At 47.6% G+C, this 23,433-nt stretch overlaps 1 protein-coding gene and 1 long non-coding RNA gene across 7 annotated transcripts in view; both read right to left on the bottom strand.

Moving 5' to 3' along the window:
- Positions 1 to 23,433, bottom strand: part of LOC133354336 (glutamate receptor ionotropic, delta-1-like) — a 255,216-nt gene that overhangs the window by 70,939 nt on the left and 160,844 nt on the right. For all 6 annotated transcript variants that reach the window (XM_061571085.1, XM_061571084.1, XM_061571086.1 and 3 more), the window contains one exon: positions 15,627 to 15,832. In XM_061571085.1, the coding sequence (XP_061427069.1) occupies positions 15,627 to 15,832 (206 nt within the window). The remainder of the gene's footprint in view (positions 1 to 15,626; positions 15,833 to 23,433) is intronic.
- LOC133354402 (uncharacterized) lies at positions 20,704 to 22,600 on the bottom strand. Its single transcript, XR_009756580.1, has 2 exons — positions 21,843 to 22,600; positions 20,704 to 21,659 (listed from the first exon to the last, which is right to left on the bottom strand). It is a non-coding gene; the product is annotated as an uncharacterized LOC133354402 (long non-coding RNA).

Raw genomic sequence — 23,433 nt, 5'->3', positions numbered from 1 at the left:
CATGCGAATCCGACCAATTGTGGTGCACCTATTCATACCCTAGAGAGCCCCTCTAAGAGGGCAGTTGGCCTACTCTTCCAGGATGGCCAGGCACCTTGGAAGAGGGAGTACCCCATACTTTTCCCCACCTCATGTGACCTGCCGATCAACCAAGCATGGTGTTACCCATTTATACAGAGACGGTGGGAATTCAATATATTTGCATGCCTCGTTTCAACTCGGGACGACTGCTGACGAGCTAAGACCAAACAGCGCAGAATGATCCAGCATCTCAGGGGTCTTACCTGGAAAGAGCTGTGGCACAAGGCCCGTGGGGCAGTGGTGGCATCGCTTTGCCCGATGAGTCATTGGCACAGGGCGTTATCAGTGCCATATTAAAGTGCCGTATTAAAGTGCCGTATTAAAGTACCGTAGGGGACACGAGTAGCCATGGGGCTGCAGAGTCACCTGGTAGCCTCTGGGGAGATGTCACGCCGCCAACTGATGGAGCGCCTCTGTGTGGCCGCGTAAATAAAACGAATTTTAACTATTTTTTTTATTTTACCCAGGTAAGGCCCATTGAGCTATACAGCTCTTTTCTTTCAGAGACGATCTGGCCACAAATGATAGCTCAACGAAACGGCTCATCACGTGGACATTTATAGCAGCCAAGTACTCTAAAAGCGTGTTGATTCTAAACGTCGAGGGAGAAACCGGAGGATCCGGAGAAATATCCACGAGGCCACGGGGAGAACATGCAAACTCCAAATGTACAGGCGTCAGGGTTGGGATCAAACCCACGACTTCATGCATACAAGGCGAGGGAGATGACATTTTGCCACTGCGGCGTATCCCCCTTTCACATCGATGTACTTGGCGAGGCCGCTGCCGCCCGACCAAGGGATGAGCTGTGCAGGATTGAGAGCGAGAATTGCCAAAGAGGGAAAGTGGTGTGATCGTTTTTCCCACTGCAAGACTTTGACTAAAAAAAATGGAAGCATATTAAAAACTGAAGGTAGAAAAAAGACTCGTAAATCTGAAATCAAAGAACTTAATGAATGCACTTAAAATTAAAATAGCCGGCAGTTAAAATTTACGCAGCGTATTATAGTACTGCGTTTAGGTATCGCTCTGCTTAGTCGAGCGGTGGAATAGTGGTGCAGTTGTTTGCTGACTGTGTTGTGAACCTAGCGACCCGGGTGTGATTTCTGGTAATGGTTAACGCCAGTGGTGAGTAACTTTCTCGGCAAATCCAATCACCAACCAGTTCTGGGCACTCCGTTCACCAACCCACACCAAACAGTGTGGTGATCTCTGGTCACAGGTTGAAAGCAATGCCGCAGAAATATGTTAAATAGGGATAAAACCAATGTCTACTGCATAAACTAAACTATTTTACCAGGTAAGGCCCATTGAGCTATATAGATATTTTTCAAAAGCGACCCGGCTACAAATGATAGCTCAATGAAGTGGCTTATCACGTGAAACTGTACAGCATGTTGATTCTAAATGTGGAGGGAAAACCGGGAGGCCCTGGAGAAAAACCCACGCGACCACGGGGAGAACGTGCAAACTCGAAACATACGGCAGGCGTCAGGGTTTTTCTTCTGCACCATGCATTGTTGTTCGGGCCGAGGCCATCACCTGACCACACCTGAGATCTCAGTCTCATCATGGGTGGGAGGCTGACAACAACAACAACCGCCATTCGCCACTAAGTGGCGGTGACGTCACCACGACGCTTGTGCCAGGCCATGTGCACCTTGAGGCCACGTGAAGTGTCGAACGCCCGCTGGCAGGAGGTCACGGGGCAGACCCAGTTGCCACGGGTCGACTGACCGAGATGACCGAGATGACCGAGATGACTGGCTGATGCACCACCTGTGCCCCCTACTGTACCAACTTTCTGTGCTTTATCCACCCGGCGCTCCGCTCGTTGTTGTGAGCGTCGCTCCTCTGCCCTCCGTTGTTGTTGGAGGGCGACTGCCTCCAACTGCCCAGTAGCGTCCTTCACGAGTCTCCTTCACAGAGGCCGATCTTGACACCGCTGGTACCAGTCATCGGCAAGTCCACTCAGCTCCACGTCCTCCTGTACCACGTCACTCCATCTCTTCTCTAGCCCGTGTCGCGCCCGACACCCACATTCTCAGCGGTGCTGCCTCAATGCCCTGACCCGCTCAGCCAACAGAGAGAACCTCTGTGTGGTGAGAGCCTGTATGATGATCTGACAGCTCTTATCTTGGATTCTAATTTGCAGCTCCGCAGGACAGAGGGCAAAGCTTCTGGGGCACATGAAGTTTCCTCTCTCAGGAATTAATTGCGCAATATGCATTTCAAACACTGAGGTGTGCTCATGAGTAAAGAGGTTTTTTGGGGACTTGACGCAAACTATTCGCTTGCAATTGCTTAAAGCAATATATACTTTATAAATACAAAGTAAATAAACCAGTTGCAATATATACTCGTGGAATTGCACGTGACATTTGCACTGACAAAAGCATATTCTGCAAACATAATTTAGTTAAATAATACATTGCGCAATGTTGGCACAAAGTCAATAAACAAGTTGCGGATATGTAATGCTAAATAACATAAAACCTTTTTCAAGTAAAAATGTAAGTTACCATTATACTCTTCCTGTGATTGAGGGGAATGGTGGCAATGTGGTCCACATCTTGTGCTGCGAACCCGGTGACCTGAAATTCAAATCCGGGCAAGGCTAATGCCATTGGCGAGTGATAACCAAATCACTAAATGTAACAGAGACAAGATAGTGTTCCAGCAGCATTTTCCTAAATGCATGGTTTACTCGCGGCACATTGCGACTCATCATTCGACGTTGGAATATGCCGCGAATTTTCTGTCGCAAAGTGACTTGAAAGGTAAATTTAGATATTCGCCCGTAAAATACATTTTTATTGTGTTCATTATTTTTATGACATATTGTACACGTTCAGCAATGTTTGGAAATAATCTATTTCAATAACAATATATTTCTATCAATTGAAACAGTAGGGTAAGACACATGAGCATTACATATAAACAAGCACAATGGCTGATAAATAAAAATATGTTTTACGGAACAGAAACCTATCCCAAATTTATGTTATTTTAAGTGACTTCAAATGTATCAAATTGAAAGGACATGGTGGCAATAAAATTCTAAGGCATAGTGGCAGTGACAGGGTATATATATATGTATTTATTTAAAACAAATGTGGTCAAGAAATGAAAAAAGGCGAGGCAGCATGGAAGCGCCCTAAATGGTCGACATAAAAATGCCGCATCGTATGCGGAGAGGCAGGAATTATTTTGAGAGCTGCAATGGGTGGTTAATGATGCGCAGTTGTTATCCATCCAATACAGGCAGGGCTTCCGATAGCACGGGGTCCAAAACAATTAGCTTTCATCGAACTGACAATTGTTACTGCTAGCGTGAAATTAAAGATCGTATGTCTGTACCTCTCGTTTGCTTGCTGTGTAAATAACTAAACAGATACACGAGAAGCGATTTAAACTCTATTACAGGCCGAGTGTAGAGCTTTCACAATTGAAGTTGTTTATGAATCTAGTGAGATTCTGTGCATAATTAAATGCCCCACAGACATGCCCGGCATTAAAATTAAGCAAATTCAATTCAACCCGTCACGTAACCTCTGCTCACATAATGTGAATTTCCATATTCCTTTCAATATGATTAAGACATGAGATTCATGAAATATTTCTAAAGTGCCCTAAGAAGGTTTTCATAGCTCACTGCTCAGCACTTTCCCTGATGCCCAAATCCCAGGATACCCAAGGCAATCATAATTCTACTGCTTTTCCCTCCACGATAACATTTCATTTTAATTTAGTACAACAAGAGTATATTCATCAATGGGTTAATATCATAACAAGACGAGTGAGAAGTTGTGATTTTATATATTTTTTATAACTGCGACATTAAACATTCGTAATTTCAAGAAAATGTAATGGTGCAGCCCTGCAATTATTTGCTCACTTCACTGCTGACTGAAGGGGCCTCCACTGGAGGGAGCTCTGGAGAAACCCTCGAGATGGTATTTAGCCTACTCTTCCACGTTAGCCAGACGCCTTGGAAGAGGAGGGAGTACCCACACTTTGCCGAACCACATGTGGCCTGCCCATCAACGAACCGTGAAGTACCAATTTATACTGCGGCGTGGACAGAGGCAGGTGTGGAGGGGTTTAAGAAACCTGCCGCATTGTTTCAACTGCCGTGCCAGGAGATTGAACTGTTGACCTCTGGATCACAAGTCCAGTTTTCTGACCGTTTCACCACGGCAGCATCCAAAGAAACCATATGAAGGATTTATTTTTCTTTCAATATATCTAAGTATTTTTTTGTAAACAGTACTATGTTGTACCCTCAATGTCAAGTCGATTTTATTTTCGCTTAAACGTGTGGTGCCTTTCTGGCACAAATATGCCACCCAAAGTGCCTTCACAGCAATACCCATACACGTACAAATAGATAATGCTATTGAGCAGTATGAGAGAAAATACAATATAGACTATTTATAGCTGTTCATAATATAAAAATAAAAGCAAGTTATGGCTGTGTAACAAGCGAAAAAAACACAGTTGTAGTTTCCAACATTGTCGTTCCCAGCTACGACTGCGGCCACACACACACGCTCATCAGGCGCGGTTGTAACATTAACAAACGAGCAGTGCGACGTATCTTCCAGTGGCCCTTGATCCACCGCCTCTTATCCTCACCCTTCCGTGCGCACCCCGAATTAATCAAGCGGCGATTCCTACGAGCGTATCGCGCAGAGCAAGTGTAGTTAGAAATTAGGTACAAATACACCACCAACCTTCTTCATCGTTTCATTCTGCGAACACTGCACGGGTGGCTGCGATGAATTCATCAAGCTCGTCTCACACGAAGACCCCTTTTTGTTTTGTTAGGAATGGGGGCGAAATGACATCCATTTGCCTCGGGGGCTTTAACCGTGGGACTTCTGAGAAGATTTCTGGGCCCGGTTCCCAGACGTGGGAATTAGCCGACCAGAGACAACCCAGCGTCTCACATTCAAATGATTTCGTGCTTCGTCTCAAGCCGGTGAAAGAAGAATTTTCTTTGGTGATGAATACGTTCTAAAAAAAAAAAAAAAATAGCCTTAAGAATGTCTTAGCCTTTGAAATGTACAACTTTCGATTAAAATTATAAGCCGCCCTTAACTTTTCTCACTGGATCAACATGTATATATATAAAAAACGAATGTCTGGATAGCAATTTTCATAACACTCACCATATGTCAGATCCTCTACGGATTCGTTTGAGCTTGAAGTGATAGAAAGAGGCCCTAACTTTAATTACCGAGGCAAACAGACACAGTACGAAAGAATCTGGCGCAAGTTCCTCCGCTCTAACCTTGCCTTGTCACCAAACCCTGGTAATAAGAATGTTAATAACGATTATCATTTAAGCCTGCAAAGCACCATTCACCCGGAGGTTGCACAGCGCTGTCTACAGCTACAAACTAAAACTAAACGTATAAAAATTTAACCCGTAAAAACTAAGTTTTTCACTCTAAATCCTTTATATGCGTGGCGGCTAGAGTCCTCTCGTCCTCTGGCTTGAGATGGCTGCCACCTATGGGTCAGATGATTGTCTGCCAGCATTAAGCAATTGGTAATTAAATATTTTAATTTTTTTCTCTAAACAGTGTAAAATTTTGGAATTTTTTCACGAAAATTAATTGTCACGCACAACGAGTCTGTGTGCAAAATGTCAGCTCGATTGGATCACGGGAAGTGGGTTAAAAATCGATTGAAAGATTTGCACGGTCGTAAGCAAGCAAGCGAACTTAATATAAAGGATTTAAAAAGCACGCGGGCTAGTGATTACAACACGAAATTGCTTAATGTGAGGCAGGAGTGGGGGGGAGAGGAGTGATGACAAAAGCTCGGGGTAGGTGACATGACACGTTCTACACTCGCTATTGCTGCGCATCTGCAGCCGTCTGGAACGCTCTCTTCCTTCCGATATTAGGAAGCCCACTGGAGCTATGGACCTTTAAATCACCGAGTTTGAAAACTCATTTCTTCAGCACTGCTTTTTGTGTTTCGTTTGTCGGCCTTCCGCCGCACCTCCGATTAGCACGGTTGGCTACGTACGGTGCGTAAGAAGTTCAACATGCATTGCTCTCCGGTTCATCACAAGCACGCGTGATGTTATTTCCCGTTTCTATCTACATTTCGTATGCACGTAACTCGATAATTCGATAGAGGTGGCTGGGTGGCAGAGGTCTGGCAGAGCAACGGGTCGGCATTGTTGAGATCCTGTGTTTGAAAATCTGGGTTTCAACGTGTTGTATAATTAACCCGTGTCCTCAAGTGCAGTGAGTTGGTGTCAGACTGATTATATCAATGACTCAATGAAAAAAGCCATCACGTTAAATTATTTTTTTCTCTCTATTAATTTGGCTTATTCCATCTTTGACATTTAAAAATATCCGAATGAACATTTCTCGTTAGCAGGGAGAGTGTGCCATTCAGCGTCTCGATAAATAGGTAATTTGAAGGGATCTCAGAATCAGTTCTGTGATATATCATTCCAAAGGTTGTTCTGCAGCCATATGCGGTCGAACTGCTGTGTGATATCTGAATGACATCACGGTGATAAGCACGTGGTAAAAGAGCACATACTTAATTTGGAGCTTTCGTGACTGCAGGAACTACCCTTTGGTTCTTTCGGTAAAGTCACGTATAAAGAGAAAATAATAAATTAAATACTAGCATACGACGTTTCGATTGCAACACACGCAATCATCATCAGGTATAAATGAAATAGGAACACAAATCTAGTATACTTAGCAATGTAATGTAATACAACAGAGAGTCGGATAACATAACAGTCAACACCCTACCTGGTTGATTACGTTCTTCCTGAGAATGCAAAATTTGAGAGAGAGATAAAACACAGAACCAGAGACATATAGACAGACATATAAGTAGAGACAGATATCACAGAGATACATAGAGAGAGACAGACGTACATCGGCACACAGAGAAACGTCGTATGCTATTTTTTCTTTATACGTGACTTTACCGAAAGAACCAAAGAGTAAAAGAGCACATGTTTTAACTCCCAACCGTGCGACTGTTCTTGAATTGTTTGCGTTCCGTCTTGTACCCAACGCTTGTCCCTAGCTCGATGGCATTTACCAACACGTTCCTTCGGAGTGGGCAGGTAGGAACTTGGTTGCACAACGCATTCGTGCACGACAGACAGACAAATAATCCCTGGTGGGCAGTGTGGAACCTGTTGTTCCTACCTGTGTACAAGATCACGTGACTTGAGGTAGCCAGGCAGCCAGCCAGGTAGCCAGCCCCCTTAACTATCGGCCCCTCCCCCTTGCTTAGGCCCCTCCCCTTACCCCCCTCCCTTAGGCCCCTCCCCTTACCCCCCTTCCCTTAGGCCCCTCCCCTGACCCCCCTTCCCTTAGGCCCCTCTCCGTACCCGGCAGTAGGTCTCCACCAATCAAACATTTGTACCAGTTAAAAGGGTAAAAACCTATTATTGCCACTGGTTAAGGAGATCTCATAGTGAATCAAAGAGCTGTTTATGTTATATATTTATTTATGCACGACAGACAGTCAGACAGACAAAAAATCCCTGGTGGGCAGTGTGGAACATTGTTCCTACCTGTAAAATTTAGTTTCTCGCGGCCGTCGAGCAACTCGCCCTGTGCTGGGCGCGTGTTTAGTGGCCGTGTTGAAAAGCCTTTCGTGGCATCCTTTTTGGTTCATTCATTGACGTGATATTACTGTGGGGAGAGGTGGGAGGGGCTGCAACCGGGCAGGTCTGGCACTACGCCTCACCTCGCCGTAATTTCACTTGAACCACGGCTTCATTTCTCACTCGATGCTTTGCAGGGGAGAGCCGACAGGGGCATTGCACAAAAAGCCATGAGCGGTACAAATCAAGCGGTGGGCGTTGTCAAGTAGCCTCCTTCTTTCCACACACGCACAGCGGGGGCTGTGTGCGCGTATGCATTTGTAGACAAACTTTTTAACATTGGTCGTGTTCAGAGGGTCGGGAGCCGTTTTCCTCCCAGACGTTTTTGGATAGTGAGGGTGCAGCCGTGGCGTGAGTCGGAGTGAGGCCCGTGGCTTTGTGGCTGTTCGCATTTTTTTGGTGCGATTATTTAAAGCGTTTTATTGTTTGAAAAGACCCTACCCCTTAGTGCGATCGTCTTTTGACTGCACGAGTTAAGTGGGGTGCCCGGTTAGGATACAGACTAGAGTGTGTTGAACTTCTATGCATGGGGGGGGCAGGGCCTGTGTAAACAACTCATTTTGAGGCAGCAATCGTTTCAAACACTCCTCCGTAAAACTTCCTGTGAAATCGTTAATGAATCACAGGCATTCTCTTTAATACCGCGACTATGTGGCCGTATGTAACATTTACGTGGCAAATCGGACCGGATCTCTTCTGTGTTATCCCACGATGGGTGCTTAGAGATTGCCTGGCAATCTTCATTCATCTCATATTCTCACTCAAACTCCCCTCCCAGTGGAGTGGCTCATGCAGCCAGCTATGGCTGCAAGGTTTTGGTAGTACATGTTTATGCCATTTATTGTGAAAATTCCGTCACAGTTCCTATGATTGCTTTTTCATTGATTTCATGGCTTTATTTTGGTGATTTCGAAAAGTGTATTGGTTTAGCCATGTTTGTTTGTTGTAGTACAGAGTTAGACTGATGGCCTTAATCTAAGTTGTCTTATGGTTGTTGTTGTTGTTGTTTGACTTGCATCCCACTGGGATTTTTGCACACAGCGTTGGTGTACGGTGTTTTTTTCTGCAATATTTTGCTGTCTTTTCTTGGATTTTCTGTTTGCACTTAGTCACATATTCACTTTAAGATGTTTTTTGTTCATGTTTTTGTTTTTTGTTTGTTGCGGTTGCACCCGATTCAAGAGCCGAATGGCTCACAGGGCTATACCTAATAAATGAACTTGAAATGAACTCCTCAGTGTTAGTCCACGTGCCTAAAGTCTAAGATCATTGCCACACGATATGACGTTATTCGCACGCCTCAGTGGTCATGGATACGATTGCTCAAGTGGTGGAAATGGCCAAATCCCAGTGTAAGAGCCGCCCGAAATAGTATCGATGGTCTGTGTGGCTTTCCTGAACGAAGGGCGTTATTATAAATCTGATGCAAAGATCGGGCTCGTGATGACCTACTCGCCTGCAATGTGCCCCATCCCATCAGATGCCAGAAGCTTAGCAAGGGTGAGCCTGGACGTGTGCTTGGATGGATGGCTACCACGCACTAAGAGGGTGTCCTAGGCGGTGGCGCTGTGTGGAGGAGGGTACCCGAGGGTGCAAAAAAATCCACGGCTGCCCTCAAGGTCATCATAATAATTTCATTTTATATAGCGTCATTCATGCCCAGCAACACCTCACAACGCCGCAGATTAGTCATACATGAGGAAGGGCCCAGTCCCATCCCCTGGATCGACTCAGTCACAAACGAGTACCTGGTGCGGTGTGTAAACATCACCACTAGAGAGAAAAAGCCGGCCGGGTGTGGTGCTGGCCACCCACCCCCTCATGCGCCGTACCAGCCTTCATAGGTGCTCGCTAACAGCACTTTCCCCAACAGTCTGTGGTAATGGTGGCGATGGTGGCGATGGTGCTGGTGGTGCTGGTGATGGTGGTAATGGTGGTGGTAATGGTAATGCTAATAATAGTGGTAATAATGATAATGGTGGTGGTAATGGTGGTGATAATGGTAATAATGGCAATGGTGGTAATACTAATAATAGTGGTAATGATGGTAATGGTGGTGGTAATGGTGGCAATGGTGGTAATGGTGGTGACATGGCGCTTTCTCCTGGACGGAGCTGCAGGCCTCGTTCCTAGATGTGACCTTCACTCGGAATTGCGGTGTGCATTACAGGTCAAATTGGCTCCCACCTGCTGCAACGAAGAAACCCCGATGTAATTTGGCATCTTTCGCATGAGCGCACACACATGTACGCGCTCACAAATGCACGCAGGCACGCGCACAGCCCGGAAAGTGCATGGCACATATTGCACTTCACATGAAGACACATAACCGTTGCAGGCATGATCTTAAAATGTGTAATCCAGAAAACATGCTCCTAGAAAACCGACAATGGGCCTAATTTTTAATGGCCAATTTTACAAAGCATGCCATGTACCGTTATGCCATTTGCCTCTGACAAGTTTAAGCAATTGTTCATCAGAATGCAACCCCGTGGCTGCACTTATAAATCGTTTAATGTCTGCAGAACAAGAGGAAAAAATATATTTTATGCAATGAAATTTGCATTTTATTAAATAAATTAATTTGAATAAAAAACAAACTTGCAGTTGTTGACCTATATCTTATCTTTGTGATTTGGCTGCTGACAATTCGGCTGGCATGCATCGCAAACGAGGCACGGTTCGTCCACTAGGGGCGTTGGGGCGCTGCCCCACCAAGCAGCCGGAGATGGGAAATAATTTTTCTAATAATAAAAAAAACTTTTCTATAAATCTATTTTGTTGTGTTTGAAACAATTGAAATACAATGATTCTTTCAACGTGAATTTCCTAATGAAGATAACATTTTAAGATGTCCCTGTCCCTGTTCGAAACCCATGACTTGTGCCTCGGGGAGGTCTCGGGGCGGCTGTGAAGGCATCCGAGTGAGACATTTCCTTTCACTCATTGATAGCGGTTTCGCATTGTAGCCACGCCATTTGAGACCCATTCATTCAGAGCGGTGAAAACGGCGCCCGTGGCTGTAATGAGAGACGATGTCACGACGCGAGGTTGCACTGTGCAAATGCAGCCGGTCACGGCTTTTGGCAGTGTCAAAGTGGTTGTCTAGTGTGGACTTGAGGGTCATGGGAACATAATTGGAGTGCTTTGTTGTTTTGTTTCGTATTGCTTATTAATGCCTACCCGTTGGTAGACAGTTATATCACTTTCACGGGAAGGCCAATAACATGACGAGGTTTTTCTTAATTAGAACACCATAGTTTCAAAAGTCACTCACAAAAGCCCCACCTCGTGGAAATGTCACGAGCCGCCACTTTCACAAACTCTGTTTGACAACGTGCGACTCTTTGCTAGGGTTGGTGGGGCATTGCAGAGAGGCACATTTCATGCACGAGCGCCAACGCTGGCCTCTTCCCAACCCACGCTCTGACAGATGGAGGCCACCGCGTGTTTAGCCGACGAGCCAATTGGTGACCATCGGTGTCATCTCACACGCTCGCCCATCTCGCCGAGGAGCGTAAACCATCGCGCGAACTCCCGGCCTCTCTCGCAGCAGCAGCGGTTTTTTTCTGGCCATCGAACAAAGATGGCCACATCATCGCGCGGTGCGTTCAGATGCGCTTCTGCGGCCGTCTAGAACGCTTTTCCTTCCGATATCAGGAAACCACTGGGTACTATGCACTTTCAAATCATCTATATTGAAACCTCATTTTTAAATCCTTTATATTAAGTTCGCTTGCTTGCTTGCATGCTTGCGTGCTTGCTTGCTTGCTTACGACCGTGCAAATCTTTCGGTCGTTTTTTAACCCACTTCCCGTGATCCAATCGAGCTGACATTTTGCACACAGACTCATTGTGGGAGACAATTAATGTTCGTGAAAAAAATTTTCCCAAAATTTTACACTGTTTAGGGAAAACAAATGAAATATTTAATTACCAATTGCTTAATACTGGCAGACAATCATCTGACCCATAGGTGGCAGCCATCTCAAGCCAGAGGACGAGAGGACTCTAGCCGCCACGCATATAAAGGATTTATAGTGAAAAACTTTTTTTACGGGTTATACTTATTAAGTACTGTTTTTTGTGTGTGTTTAATTTGTTGTCCTTCCCCGGCACCTCTGATTAGCACGGTTGGCTACGTACGCTGCGAAACAAGTTCTACATCCGTACATGCGCACGCATGCACGGGCACGGTTCCTGGCACGCTCCGCTCGCCAGCGAGCCGAGGCGTCGCTGCAGCTGGAGGACGGGAGAACGTGGGCCGCATCATCGCCTCGCTCGTCTGCTACGCTCACGTACGAGGAGCTGAACCCGCTCTGGAGAGCCGTGCTGCTGCTCATCGCTCAACACTCCGCCGAAGCCAGGCACACGCATCAGAACCCTGAGCGGTCATCCGCCGCCATGCCTGTTCAGAAAGCGTGTGACGGCCGGTGGGTAAACTTATTTACGCGGCACGGAAAAGGATGGATGGGAGAAGAGGAGGGGGATGGAGGTGGTCTATGCAGTTAATAATCCATTGAATGGGTTATTTTCTTCATTTTTCACAAGTGTGGCACGCACTCACCTCTCTAAGACACGACGACTGGGAGGAGAAATTCATTGACGTCCTGTATACCAGGCGAGGGAGTTAGCATCTCGCCACCAGTTTGCATCACAGCACAATGCATTTCCATTTGTACGAAGATTTAATTATGAATTCTAAGTATCTGTTACGATTTGTAGTTTTAACAACTGGCTCACTATATTCTGGAAAATATAAAAAAAATTGTCGTGGTAAAATCTGGTAGAGTTATACCCAGGCAAGTAAAACACGAAAAACACTATAGTCTACTGCAATTATACTGTTCAATTATCTCTCACGGATATATGCGGCGTGAATTGCCCCACCCTGCCCGTTGCGAAATGAAAGACAACGAGAGGGAGAGTGAATTTGAGAAGTGAAGGGCAAAACCAAATGAATCAAAACGCTTTCTGGACAATAACCTTGAAGCGGCAAGTCGCCCACGGGGTTAGGGCACATCACTGACGGATAGTAATGGCTGCAGCACCGGCACCTTCCCCTCCCTCCCTTCTTGTATTTGACACATCGATGTGATGGAGAAAGACCGGAGAGATGATGAGAGCAATTTGACGCGTGTCATTGCGGCGGTGGAGGTGCGTGCGCATGCGCACACGTTCCGTGTGGGATGCACGCAGGGCGCAAGATTCGATTTGGCGAACCGCGCAAGCGGCGGACGCGAACGTGCCGGGAACGTCACAACAGTCACCGATCTCCCGAGTTAGTGTCGTGAAATCGCGCCCGGCCCCCTCCCCCGCCGCCCCAGCGCGTATTCCGCGCAGCGACGCACGGAGGAAGCACCGCTGCGGATCTCCGAGCGCTTCGGCGCGCGCTCGCTGCCGGCTTAACGGCCCGTGGGGGCCGCTCCTAAGCGCCGCCGGTCGTGATGGGATTTCACGGCGTAGCGATTGGTGGGGCGGGTGGGCAGGCGGGCGGGCGGGCACACTGCCGTGCATGCGTTAATTCCCCGAGCATTCTAGTGTGGGGGGGGTGGGGGGGGGGTGTGGAGAGGGGGGGTCATGCCCTCTCGTGCAGCCCCTCAGCTTAGCTAGCTGCCATAATTCACGGTGCGCATTAGGGCGCTTGAATGCTTGCTGCATGCAAACGCCATTATTCAAATAAGTGGCTACTCTTGGGCTGGAATATGCGCGCTATTACCCGGCCCGGTGCATTACCGACTGAACACCTTGCGCTGTTTTAATACCGCGGTGGTGAAAATGGACCGCACATCCGGCACTTAAAACCGACCGTGGATCCATTTAAGTGGCAACTCTGCGAGAGAGTCACGGCTAAATGTGAGACGTGTGAGAAGCAAAGAAGCCATCCTCGTTGTTTATTTACTATTATTTACCCGTGCTTTTCCCGAAGTGTCAAATTTATTACGTTGACGAGCCACAGTATTATTGAGGAATGGCTTTCAAAAGTTTGTGCCTGCCATCTGCATCGGCGATAAATTCAAGGCCCGGAAATAATTAACGTGGCTTAATGGCCCACCGTGTGCAGTTAGCGCTGTGCGATAATGCGTGCGATCAGATTTAATACTCTGCGTCAGAGCAAGCTACCATACATATGGATAGCCTTACAAAAAAAGTATATTACGTGGCACTGCAGGAGGAGTAGCATCTATTTCTACATCTGCATGCATTTGGCATTGGCGAGGTGCAGTCTGGTCAAATAAGCCTCATGGCCTGCACGGTATGGGGAGGCCCTCATCCAGCAGTTGATTGGCAAAAGGGCTGTACATACACATGTACACGTATCACACATTAGCACGTGAAATAATAAACATTCTCAGCCGTTCGATTTACGTGTGGAAGCACAGCGTGCCGTGTTAGTCATAGCGGTGGTGAAATGTTAACTACCTCGCCAGGTATACAGGAGGTCGTGGATTCGATCTTGACCCTACCGCCTGCTGTATATTTGGAGTTTGCATGTTCTTCCCGTGTTCGCGTGGATTTTTCTTTGCGTCCTCCGGTTTTCCCCTCTGCATTTAAAAACATGCGTCTCGAATATATGCCTGCTACAATTTTCCACATGATAAGCCACTTCATTGAGCTATCATTTGTGGCCAGGTTGCTTCTGAAAATGGGCTCTAGAGGCTCAGTGGGCCTTACCTGGTAAAATAAAATGAGTTTAGTTAAATACTTTACCATGCTCGCAACTCTCTCGGTTTTCTGAAAAATGTCTTGCTTAGATCTGGTTTAGCTATCACTCGCCACTGATGACAGTCACGGTCAGGGATCGAAACTGAGATCGGCAGGTTTATTGGCCAAACTGTGTGCACCACCGTGCCGTGCCACTCATATTTGTCAGCTGTACAAACAGCAATTGGTTGAATTCATCTGAATGTAAGAGGCCTTCTGACTCCTGGCAGATGGCCAATCTCAAAATGTTGAGAACGAGACAATATTGGTTCTGAGTTGGTACATTATGTGAAACAAAATAGGTTTTAAATACATTTTTAAGGCTCCATAATTAGGTACAAAGAATATAAAAAGTGTCCTGATTTTAGTGATGATGAATGCGGTTACATTGGAAGGTAAATTATTCAATGCACCTCCATGAATATTTTAACATCTCTCTAGAAAGTTTTAAACGCTCCTTATATAACCTGCTAGCCTGTTAATAACCCCCAATCACAGTTTCGGATAAATCACCCGATTCTTACAATTCCCCCCGTTGCCACCCCCCCACTCCCGACATTGATGATGCGTGTACGCAAGGCGCGTGGCCGTCAAGCTAAGAAGCCAGAGGTGCAGCCCTGCAATTGCTTGCTCATATGCCGCTGCTGGAGGAAGGGATCCACAGTAGACGGTTACCCGTCAAGCTTCCATATTGCTCATTGAATACTTCCAAAGACAGACGCGCATTTTTTTATCCCGAACACATTTTTTTAAGTCGTGGCGGCAGTGTATATTTGTGTGTATGCATTCACGTAGAACTTATTTCGCACCGTACGTAGCCAACCGTGCTAATCGGGGGCGAGTGCGTTGGGCGAGCGCGGTGGGCGAGCGCCACGTACGTCGGCGATGAAGGTGCGCGCCAGGCACCCAGCCAGCCAGAAAAACTTATACAAATATCTAGAAATTTATTAAAAAGCACATTTCACATCCAGGAAACCCTCAGATTGAGGCGCCTAAGTACACGGGGTCCCCCAAATTCCATGCAACCAATAAACATACATCTTTAGAATTGCTCGTGCATACGCGACAACACGGAGCAGCACCGTTAGTATCCATACCCCAGGAGCACGATACACACAACGAAACGATGACAATGCAGGCGAGCGAGCGGGCTGGGCGAGCGAACGCCGCATACCTCGGCGATGAAGGTGCGTGCCAGGCGCGGGTTGAGCAGCAGCACGGCCCTGCGGAGCGAGTCGCGGTAGCGGTTCAGCTCCTCGTACTTGAGCGAGCGGAAGAGCGAGGCGATCATGCGGCCCACGTTCCCGTCCACCTGCTGCAGCGACACCTCGGCTCCCTGGCGGGCGGCGCGCGCCAGGAACCCGCGTACGCCGCGGATGTCTGCACGCGCACGGGCACGCGCACGCGCACGCGGGTACGTGTGTGAGTACTACGTACGCACGTAGGTAGGCGCGGGGTCGTGACGCACGGGGCGGAGATGCACGGGCACAGGTACACGCAGAGCATAGATGAAGCTGTAAGGGTACAGAAGAGTGACACGTAGTTTTAAACAAACAAAAAACTCACCCGCAACACTCACTAATCCACACACTGCACGAAGGGCTGCGTACATGTGTACAGCCACACATGGAGAACGGTGGCGCAGTGATGAACGCACTGCGCTACAAACTTGGCGACCTCACTACAATTCCCGCCCACGGCCAACATGAGTGATGATTATCTGAACCCTTCCTGGGCTGCCCCTAGATCACCTAAGCCTCAAATGAGTACCTGGTGCGGTGGGTATAACAGCGCGGGGGTGATAAAGGCGGTCGGGCGTGGTGTTAGCCACCCATCCCATCCATCGTGCGCCGTGTTGACCTTCATAGGTGTTCGCTAACAGCACTCGCCCCAACATCTTGTGCAAGGCTACATGGGGGATGTTTGTATTCGCAGCCACACAAACCGTGGGTATTCAAACAGGGGCATCCTGAATTACGCGAAGAGCAAAACCATTGCTCAGGAGACACCTTGCAGGTTAGGGTCAGTCATGGCAATCTCTTTGATGTTATTTTTTTTTCATAGCAAACAGTATTGGACAGCCATACGAAGCAACAGGTAGCATAAGGACAAGACATATGCACGCACGCACGCACGCTCGCTCGCCCGCACACACAATACGGGCGGATGCTCGCACGGGATTTCAATTTCAGATTTTTTTTTTCGCGTCGAGGTCAGTTCGGAGCACTTGAATCTCATTCCCCGAGCCAGCCCCTCGCGTAGTGTTAAAGTGCAACAGCGGGCGGCCCTCGGCTAGATGGCCTCAAATTCAGGATTAAATATATGACACGTGAATGTGAAAATGAATACTAATGGCCATTACTGCACCCCGTTGAGTACTTCAAAGCCAAATATTCCTGGAATAGCCTTGAAGAGACTATATTCTTAGGTTTTTATGAATCATTGCAGTCACGAAAGCTTCAAATCTAGCCTTGAAGAGACTATTGCAGCAAGTGTTGTTAGCGAGCGCCTATGAAGGTCGACACGGCGCACGAGGGGCGGGTGGCCATCGTGACCATGTTTACACACTGCACCAGGTACTCATTTGAGGCTGAGAAGGCCTAGGTGAGGCCCAAGACCGGTTCAGATATTCGTCACCGGTGTTGGCCACGAACGGGCATTGAACGGGTTCGTAGTGCAGCGCGGTAAGCGAGAAGTGCATCGTGGACAAAGATCTGCCCACAGCGCTGTTGGGGCAAGCGCTCCTAGCAAGCACCTCGCACGCGTGATGCGGTCAATCCGTAGGGGGACATGCAATTTGCGCCTGGTTCACCACGCTTAGCGTACGTAGCATACCACAGGTGGACATCACGAGCGCGCAACGCCAGGCAAGCGCTGGCATCGTAAGGCTCGGATCCCAAGTTAAAACTTCGTTGAGACGGCTGCGTGCGCCACCCGTTTTAAAGAAGGCCAGCCACCAGGCTTGCGTTGAGGCATCATTTTTCAGTGACTACTCCCGGGGGAGCTGTTAACTACAAAGATAGTGAGCAGCTTGAAATGGGGAGAAGTAGTAGAATTTAATTTTGTTCGAGCCCATTGTCAATGCACTGCTGGAAGGAGGCGCTCCGCCAAAGGTTTCCCCAAGGCCTTTGTCAGGTCACGTGGTTGACTGACCACACCTCGGGCACGCCAGCCAGGTGTGTAGGTTTGTGAAGGTGGCAATGGCCCGGGATGGGGACGTTGTTCGGACATCACCTTTGCCACTGATTGTTAGCCCTGGTCAGGAAGCGAACTCGTGTCACCCTGGGTTCACAGCGTAGTGGCTTTGACCACTGTGCCACTGCTCCGTAAGAGGAAAGTGCGACACTAAAATCAACTCACTCGGCCGCTCACTTGCTCACTCGCGCAATGCGTTTTCGCGAGCACTCACTCGTGCGTGCACGCACGCCCAATTCACTCAAAACACACGCACTCATTTTATTAACTCACTTACCCTCTCTCTCACGCTCCCACACTAATTCCCAAGCTCAGCAAAGAGCCACGCACGCACGTGCGCGCGCACACACACACACACACACGAGTGCATAGAGCACATTAAAAGAATTGACATTTCCATTCCAATAATAGTTTCTCATCATTATTTACTGCACCGTCCTTTGTTAGGCCCATTGACTGGGTAAAATGCCTGCTGTAAAATATGGCCCATGAGCAGCTGTGCATTGGGATAATGGTTATTCTTTATTCGCCGGGATTCTTTCACGTTCCGTTGATTAGCAATAAAATGCCGATTATCAAATGCACACACAGAGGCGCGGGGGGGGGGGCTCGCAATGTCATCTCACTTTCTGTTCAGACGGAATAAATAAATAAAAGTGGGATGATATTCGTGTGACAATTGATTTTGTTGCCATGTTCGTACATCTGCCTCGCCTTCTTGGTGATGGAATTGGCACTGGGACCTTGAATGTTGACGTACACATAAGGTGCATGCGTTGTGATGGTTATCCCACGGGACTTGCTTATGAGTGAAGTGCATACTCTCTAGACCTCTCCTGCACCTCACTCGTAACTTGCACTCCAGAGGTTCGCCGGTTCGATCACCTGACATGGCAGTTGAAGCGATGGGGCAGCTTTATTAAATCACCTCCGACTCTGTCCACCCAGCAATGTAAATGGAAACGCGGCAGCTGGCACGTGGTGGGGTAAAGCGTGGATACTTCTACCCGTTTCCACGATTGTGAAGTTCGCACCGCGGATAAGAACGGTTGGCTACGGACGGTGCGAAATAAGTTCTACGTACATACATACAGTGTGGCGAGCATGGGAGAGTCCGCCAAAATATCCTCTGGAGAGGTTCTCTCGAGGCCCTCTCGCCAGCAGCGCCTTGAGCGAGCTGTTGCAGGGCTGTACCTTTGCCTTTCATCCAGCGGAGCAAAACGAAATTGTTTCCTTTCCTTATTTGTGATTCAATAATGCTAAGGATAATTTCCCCCAAGGGCGACTAAGCAGCCAGGGGGAAGGGTATTGCTCTTCCTATTATTGTTTAATCTTTCAGAAAACAAAACGTGTCCCACGGCAGGCAAGGGGGAAGCCGAACAATAGCTTTCTCGGCGGGCCCTGCGGAATAAAAAAAATGTAATACCCCGTGACCCGTTAAGACTCGGTAAAATGTATTCTCACAGCAAACCCGCAGCCGTAAGTGGCAAAGGCAAACGGAGAGAAGGGAGTGCTCAACCTTCTTCCCGTCACCTTCACCTTGGCTTAACCACGTGGCACCCAAATGAAGAATGGGCGGTGCTCAATTTCGCACGGGCAGTCTCGAGCCCGTGGCGAAAATAATCACACGCGTTCCTACGATGGACGGGGGGGGGGGGGGGGTTACAATTTTGTTCACCGGACAACCGCTATTGCCTTTCCACAAAGTGGTACTTGTTTTTTTCCCAACACAGGAGGAGGGATGATGGACTGGGTCGGAGGCGGAGAGGCGAGAAGAGAAGACACGGAGGGGGTGTTGCAGATGTCGACTCGGTTGGCGAGGACAAGAGAGGGAAAAACCCAGGCGCAGGAAAGAGGAGAGGGGTGAAACATGTGGTGGCACTAGGGTGGCATGTGTGTGAAAAATAACTTCATGGCTAATCGGATTTCTCCAGGATAAATGTATGCACTCTAGATTGAACTTCTTTCGCACTGAGCATAGCCAACCATGCTGATTCTCATTCTGACTGGGGAGGCAGCTTAGGAAGAGGAGGTTCAAAGTGGTGAGTGAGAATGTGGAATTTCCTGGAGTGGATGTTGAGATGAAAGCCCAGGCTAGGAATGAGTGGAGAAAGGGGAGCAGGAAGGTGACATTTGTTCCACTCATTCGGGGACTTTTCCATTATAAAGCAAATTGTCGCTGTTAAAAAACGACTGCACTTATTTGTGCAACAACAACAACCTCACCACCGCCACCAGAACAACACGAACAGCGTTAAATATTACGTAATATTATGTAACACAATTTTTGTTCCTGGGTAGGAAGTGTTATTTCGTAATTGCTTATGCTGAAAAAGTATAGAAAATGGCTATTATTCTTCACAAACTTTGCTTTTGTGACCAGGACAGTGATATTTAGAAATGTACCTATTTTAATGAGAAAACATACTTATTTGTGTCTGTTCGTTCACATAAAGTCATTTAAAAAACATGTGAATCAAAGTTAACATTTCTTTATACTAAAGTAATACAACAATTACTACAAAAGATTTAGAAGTGAGTAGTTTTTCGAGATTTACGATTATACTGTAAATCCCTTTCACGAATCAGCCCCCAAATGTAGTCTCCCATCATGTTCTCGTTATACTGTCCTTGGTAGCGGCGTTCAAAGTCCAGTATATCCTGGTGGAAGTGGTCGCCTTGCTCTTCCGAGTACGCTCCCATGTTCTCCTTGAATTTATCAAGATGACCATCAATGATATGGACTTTGAGGGACATTCTACAATCCATTGTGCCGTAGTTATTCAGCAGAGTATCATACCAGCTCCACATAGTTTTCGACCTTGTGATTGCCCAGGAAGCCACGAACCACTGCGACAAAGCTGTTCCAAGCCACTTTCTCCTTAATAGTGAGCTTCTTGGGGAATTCATTGCACTCCAGGATTTTCTTCATCTGTGGTCCGACAAAGACACCGGCTTTGACCTTTGCCTCAGACAGCTCAGGGAAGAAGTCTTGAAGGTACTTGAAGGCTGCCGACTCCTTATCTACAGCTCTGACAAATTGTTTCATAAGGCTCAATTTGATGTGCAGTGGTGGCATCAGCACCTTCCGGGGTCCACCAGTGGCTGCCACTTGACGTTGTTCCTCCCAATAGAGAACTCGGTCCACTATGGCCAGTCCCACCTGTGGTAGTGCGCGTTTGGTGTCCCTGCTGTCCCAAAGGCAAAGATAGCAAGGAAATTTGGTAAAACCGCCTTGCAGAGCCATCAGGCATGCCACCATTTTGAAGTCTCGGATGACCTCCCAGCCATACTCATCATACTTCAAGGCGTCCATCAAGGTATTGATGCTGTTGTAATCCTCTTTGAGGTGCACCGAGTGAGCCAGGGGAAGAGATGAGCACTTTTTACAATTATGGAGCAGTATGGCTTTGAGGCTCCTGGATGAGCTGTCAATGAAGAGGCGTCATTCATTCTGGTTACAGGCGATTCCGATTGCCTCGAACAGACTGGTCACATTGTGGCAGAAGCAGAGCCCATCTTGACGGGTGAAGAAGCTGCAAAAAGATTGGTGATGCTCCCTCTGATCTGTGACTTGCACACTTTCATCCCACAAGTTCCACTGCTTGAGCCTAGACGTCGAAAGATTGGCATTGGACTTGGTGAGACCAAGATCTCTGATCAAGTCGTTGAGATCTTTTTGGTTGGGGTAGTACGAGTATCTCTCCTCAGCTCCACCTCTGAAATTGTAACCTGGATCTACAACGTCTTCCTCGCTCTCTGACTTGCCGCTCTCTTCTAAAGACGGCTGCTCTCTCTCCAGAGTAGTGGGTACAAGGAGCTCATGGGCAGTGTGACACCGGGGCGATGGATGAAGGAAGGTCCGCATACGTGAAAGCAGGTGCATTCTTGCCAGTCCGACGTTTGGAAGGGTCCACCATGCACAAGTGGGAGTTGCTTGAGTGGTCAGTGGGTTGCCGCCAAATTCTTGAGATAGCGAACTTCATGGTTATCTTTTCCCCTCTGTACCATCCTACAAAAATACATTTATTTCACCCATGACTAATGTGTTAGAGATTCTCGCAACATTTTTAATACATGATATATTTTTTCGATAACATTTAAAACTGTAAAACATTTTAAAGTTAAAAACTATTACAATTTTTTTTTACAAATTTTATGACGTAAAATTCCGAGCACCAATTGTCCATCTTACCTTCCAGAGTGTTTTTGCATGGCTCGCAGGTGAAATGAGGTGCCCAGAGTTTGTCTTGATCCCCGACAGGCATGCCGAAATATACCTTGTAGGCCTCACACATCTTAGCAGATGCTTCCACAGAGTACTTTTTCACTCTTGTCTTGGTAAATTGGCTGCAGACATAGCAAAATGTGTCTGCCGGATGCTTGCAGCCTCCTGATACCATCTCAAGAAAAATGCAGATATGTATCCACTTCGGCAGCTGGAACTAAACTGAGCTGGTGGGCTTAAGGCGCCTGTATTTATATTACTGGAAAGTTCTAGAACCTTCTAGAAGTTACTCCAAATTTACTCAGCACTGAATCTATCTGGAATGTTCTGGAAAATAGGTACATTTCAAAATATCACTGTCCTGGTCACAAAAGCAAAGTTGGTGGGGAATAATGGCCATTTTCTGTCCTTTTGAGGCATAAGCAATTAGGAAATATCACCAACTACCAAGGAACAAAACATAATTGTTATACAGTATAATTATATGACAATATTGGCGTAAATAACAAGCACACCGAGTAAGGAAAGTAAATCTCATTACGGTGCTAGATATAAATAAACACGTGCTGTCGGAGTGAGCTAATCTATTGCCGTGATTTTTCAAATCAAAAGCGCACGCGCACAGGCGCATGCAACTGTGAGCAAGGCAAAAGTCCCCCATGCAGCCTTAACAGACTGTTGGGGCAAGCTAACAGTATCACGCCCGACCGCCTTTGTCTCCCTCATGGCAATGTTCACACAGCATACCAGGTACTCATTTGAGGCTGAGTCGACCTAGGGGGGGGGCCCAGGACCGATTAAAAAAATCGTCACCGGTGTTGGCCATGAGCGGGAATCTAACTCGGGTCGCCGGGTTCGCAGCGCAGTGCAGCACTGACCGCCACCGGCGCAAATTCACGCAACTGTGGACACGCGCACACAACAGCAACAACAACAGCAACAACAACAGCACACACACACACGCGTACACACGCGTGCACACGCGTGCACACACACACACACACGCGCACACACCACTGGCCGGCAAACTGAATCTACTCCGCAGGTTAATAGAGGCTGTCAATCAGGTTGCGGCGACAACTGCGCCGTAACGCCATGTAGCGACACGGCCTGTACCGTAACGAGCCAGAGAGCGCCAGACCCAATCCCCGAAAGAGCCAAGGCGTAGCGTGTTTCAGCAAGAGCGCAGTCGTCCTTGCGCGCGCGCGTGTGTGTGTGTCCGCCCGTGCGCGCCCCTGTTTTTTTTTGCTACTTCAAAGTGTCCTCGAACTGCGCGGCCGTGTGAACAAACTTATTGTATCGCTGCTAGTTGCCACGACTGCAAACACCCCAGAAACAACGTGTCGTATTGAATACTCGTCGCCTCCACGACACTGTGACAAAATGACCTCGAATGTGCCGCGGGTCTGGTTAGCTGTCCGAGGCTAAGCGGGGTTGAGCCCGGATAGCTCCTGGATGTGCGAACGCTGTGGGCGCAAGAGACACGCGTGTAATCGGCATCGCCAAGGGATAATAACAAGGAACGGAACGGGGTGGCCAGGGAATGGAGCGTCCTCTG

The sequence above is a fragment of the Lethenteron reissneri genome, chromosome 47 (genome assembly GCF_015708825.2).
Source record: "Lethenteron reissneri isolate LAM-NWPU_2019-01 chromosome 47, ASM1570882v1, whole genome shotgun sequence".
Taxonomy (NCBI): Eukaryota; Metazoa; Chordata; class Hyperoartia; order Petromyzontiformes; family Petromyzontidae; genus Lethenteron; species Lethenteron reissneri.
This window is presented reverse-complemented; position numbering and strand designations above follow the sequence as displayed.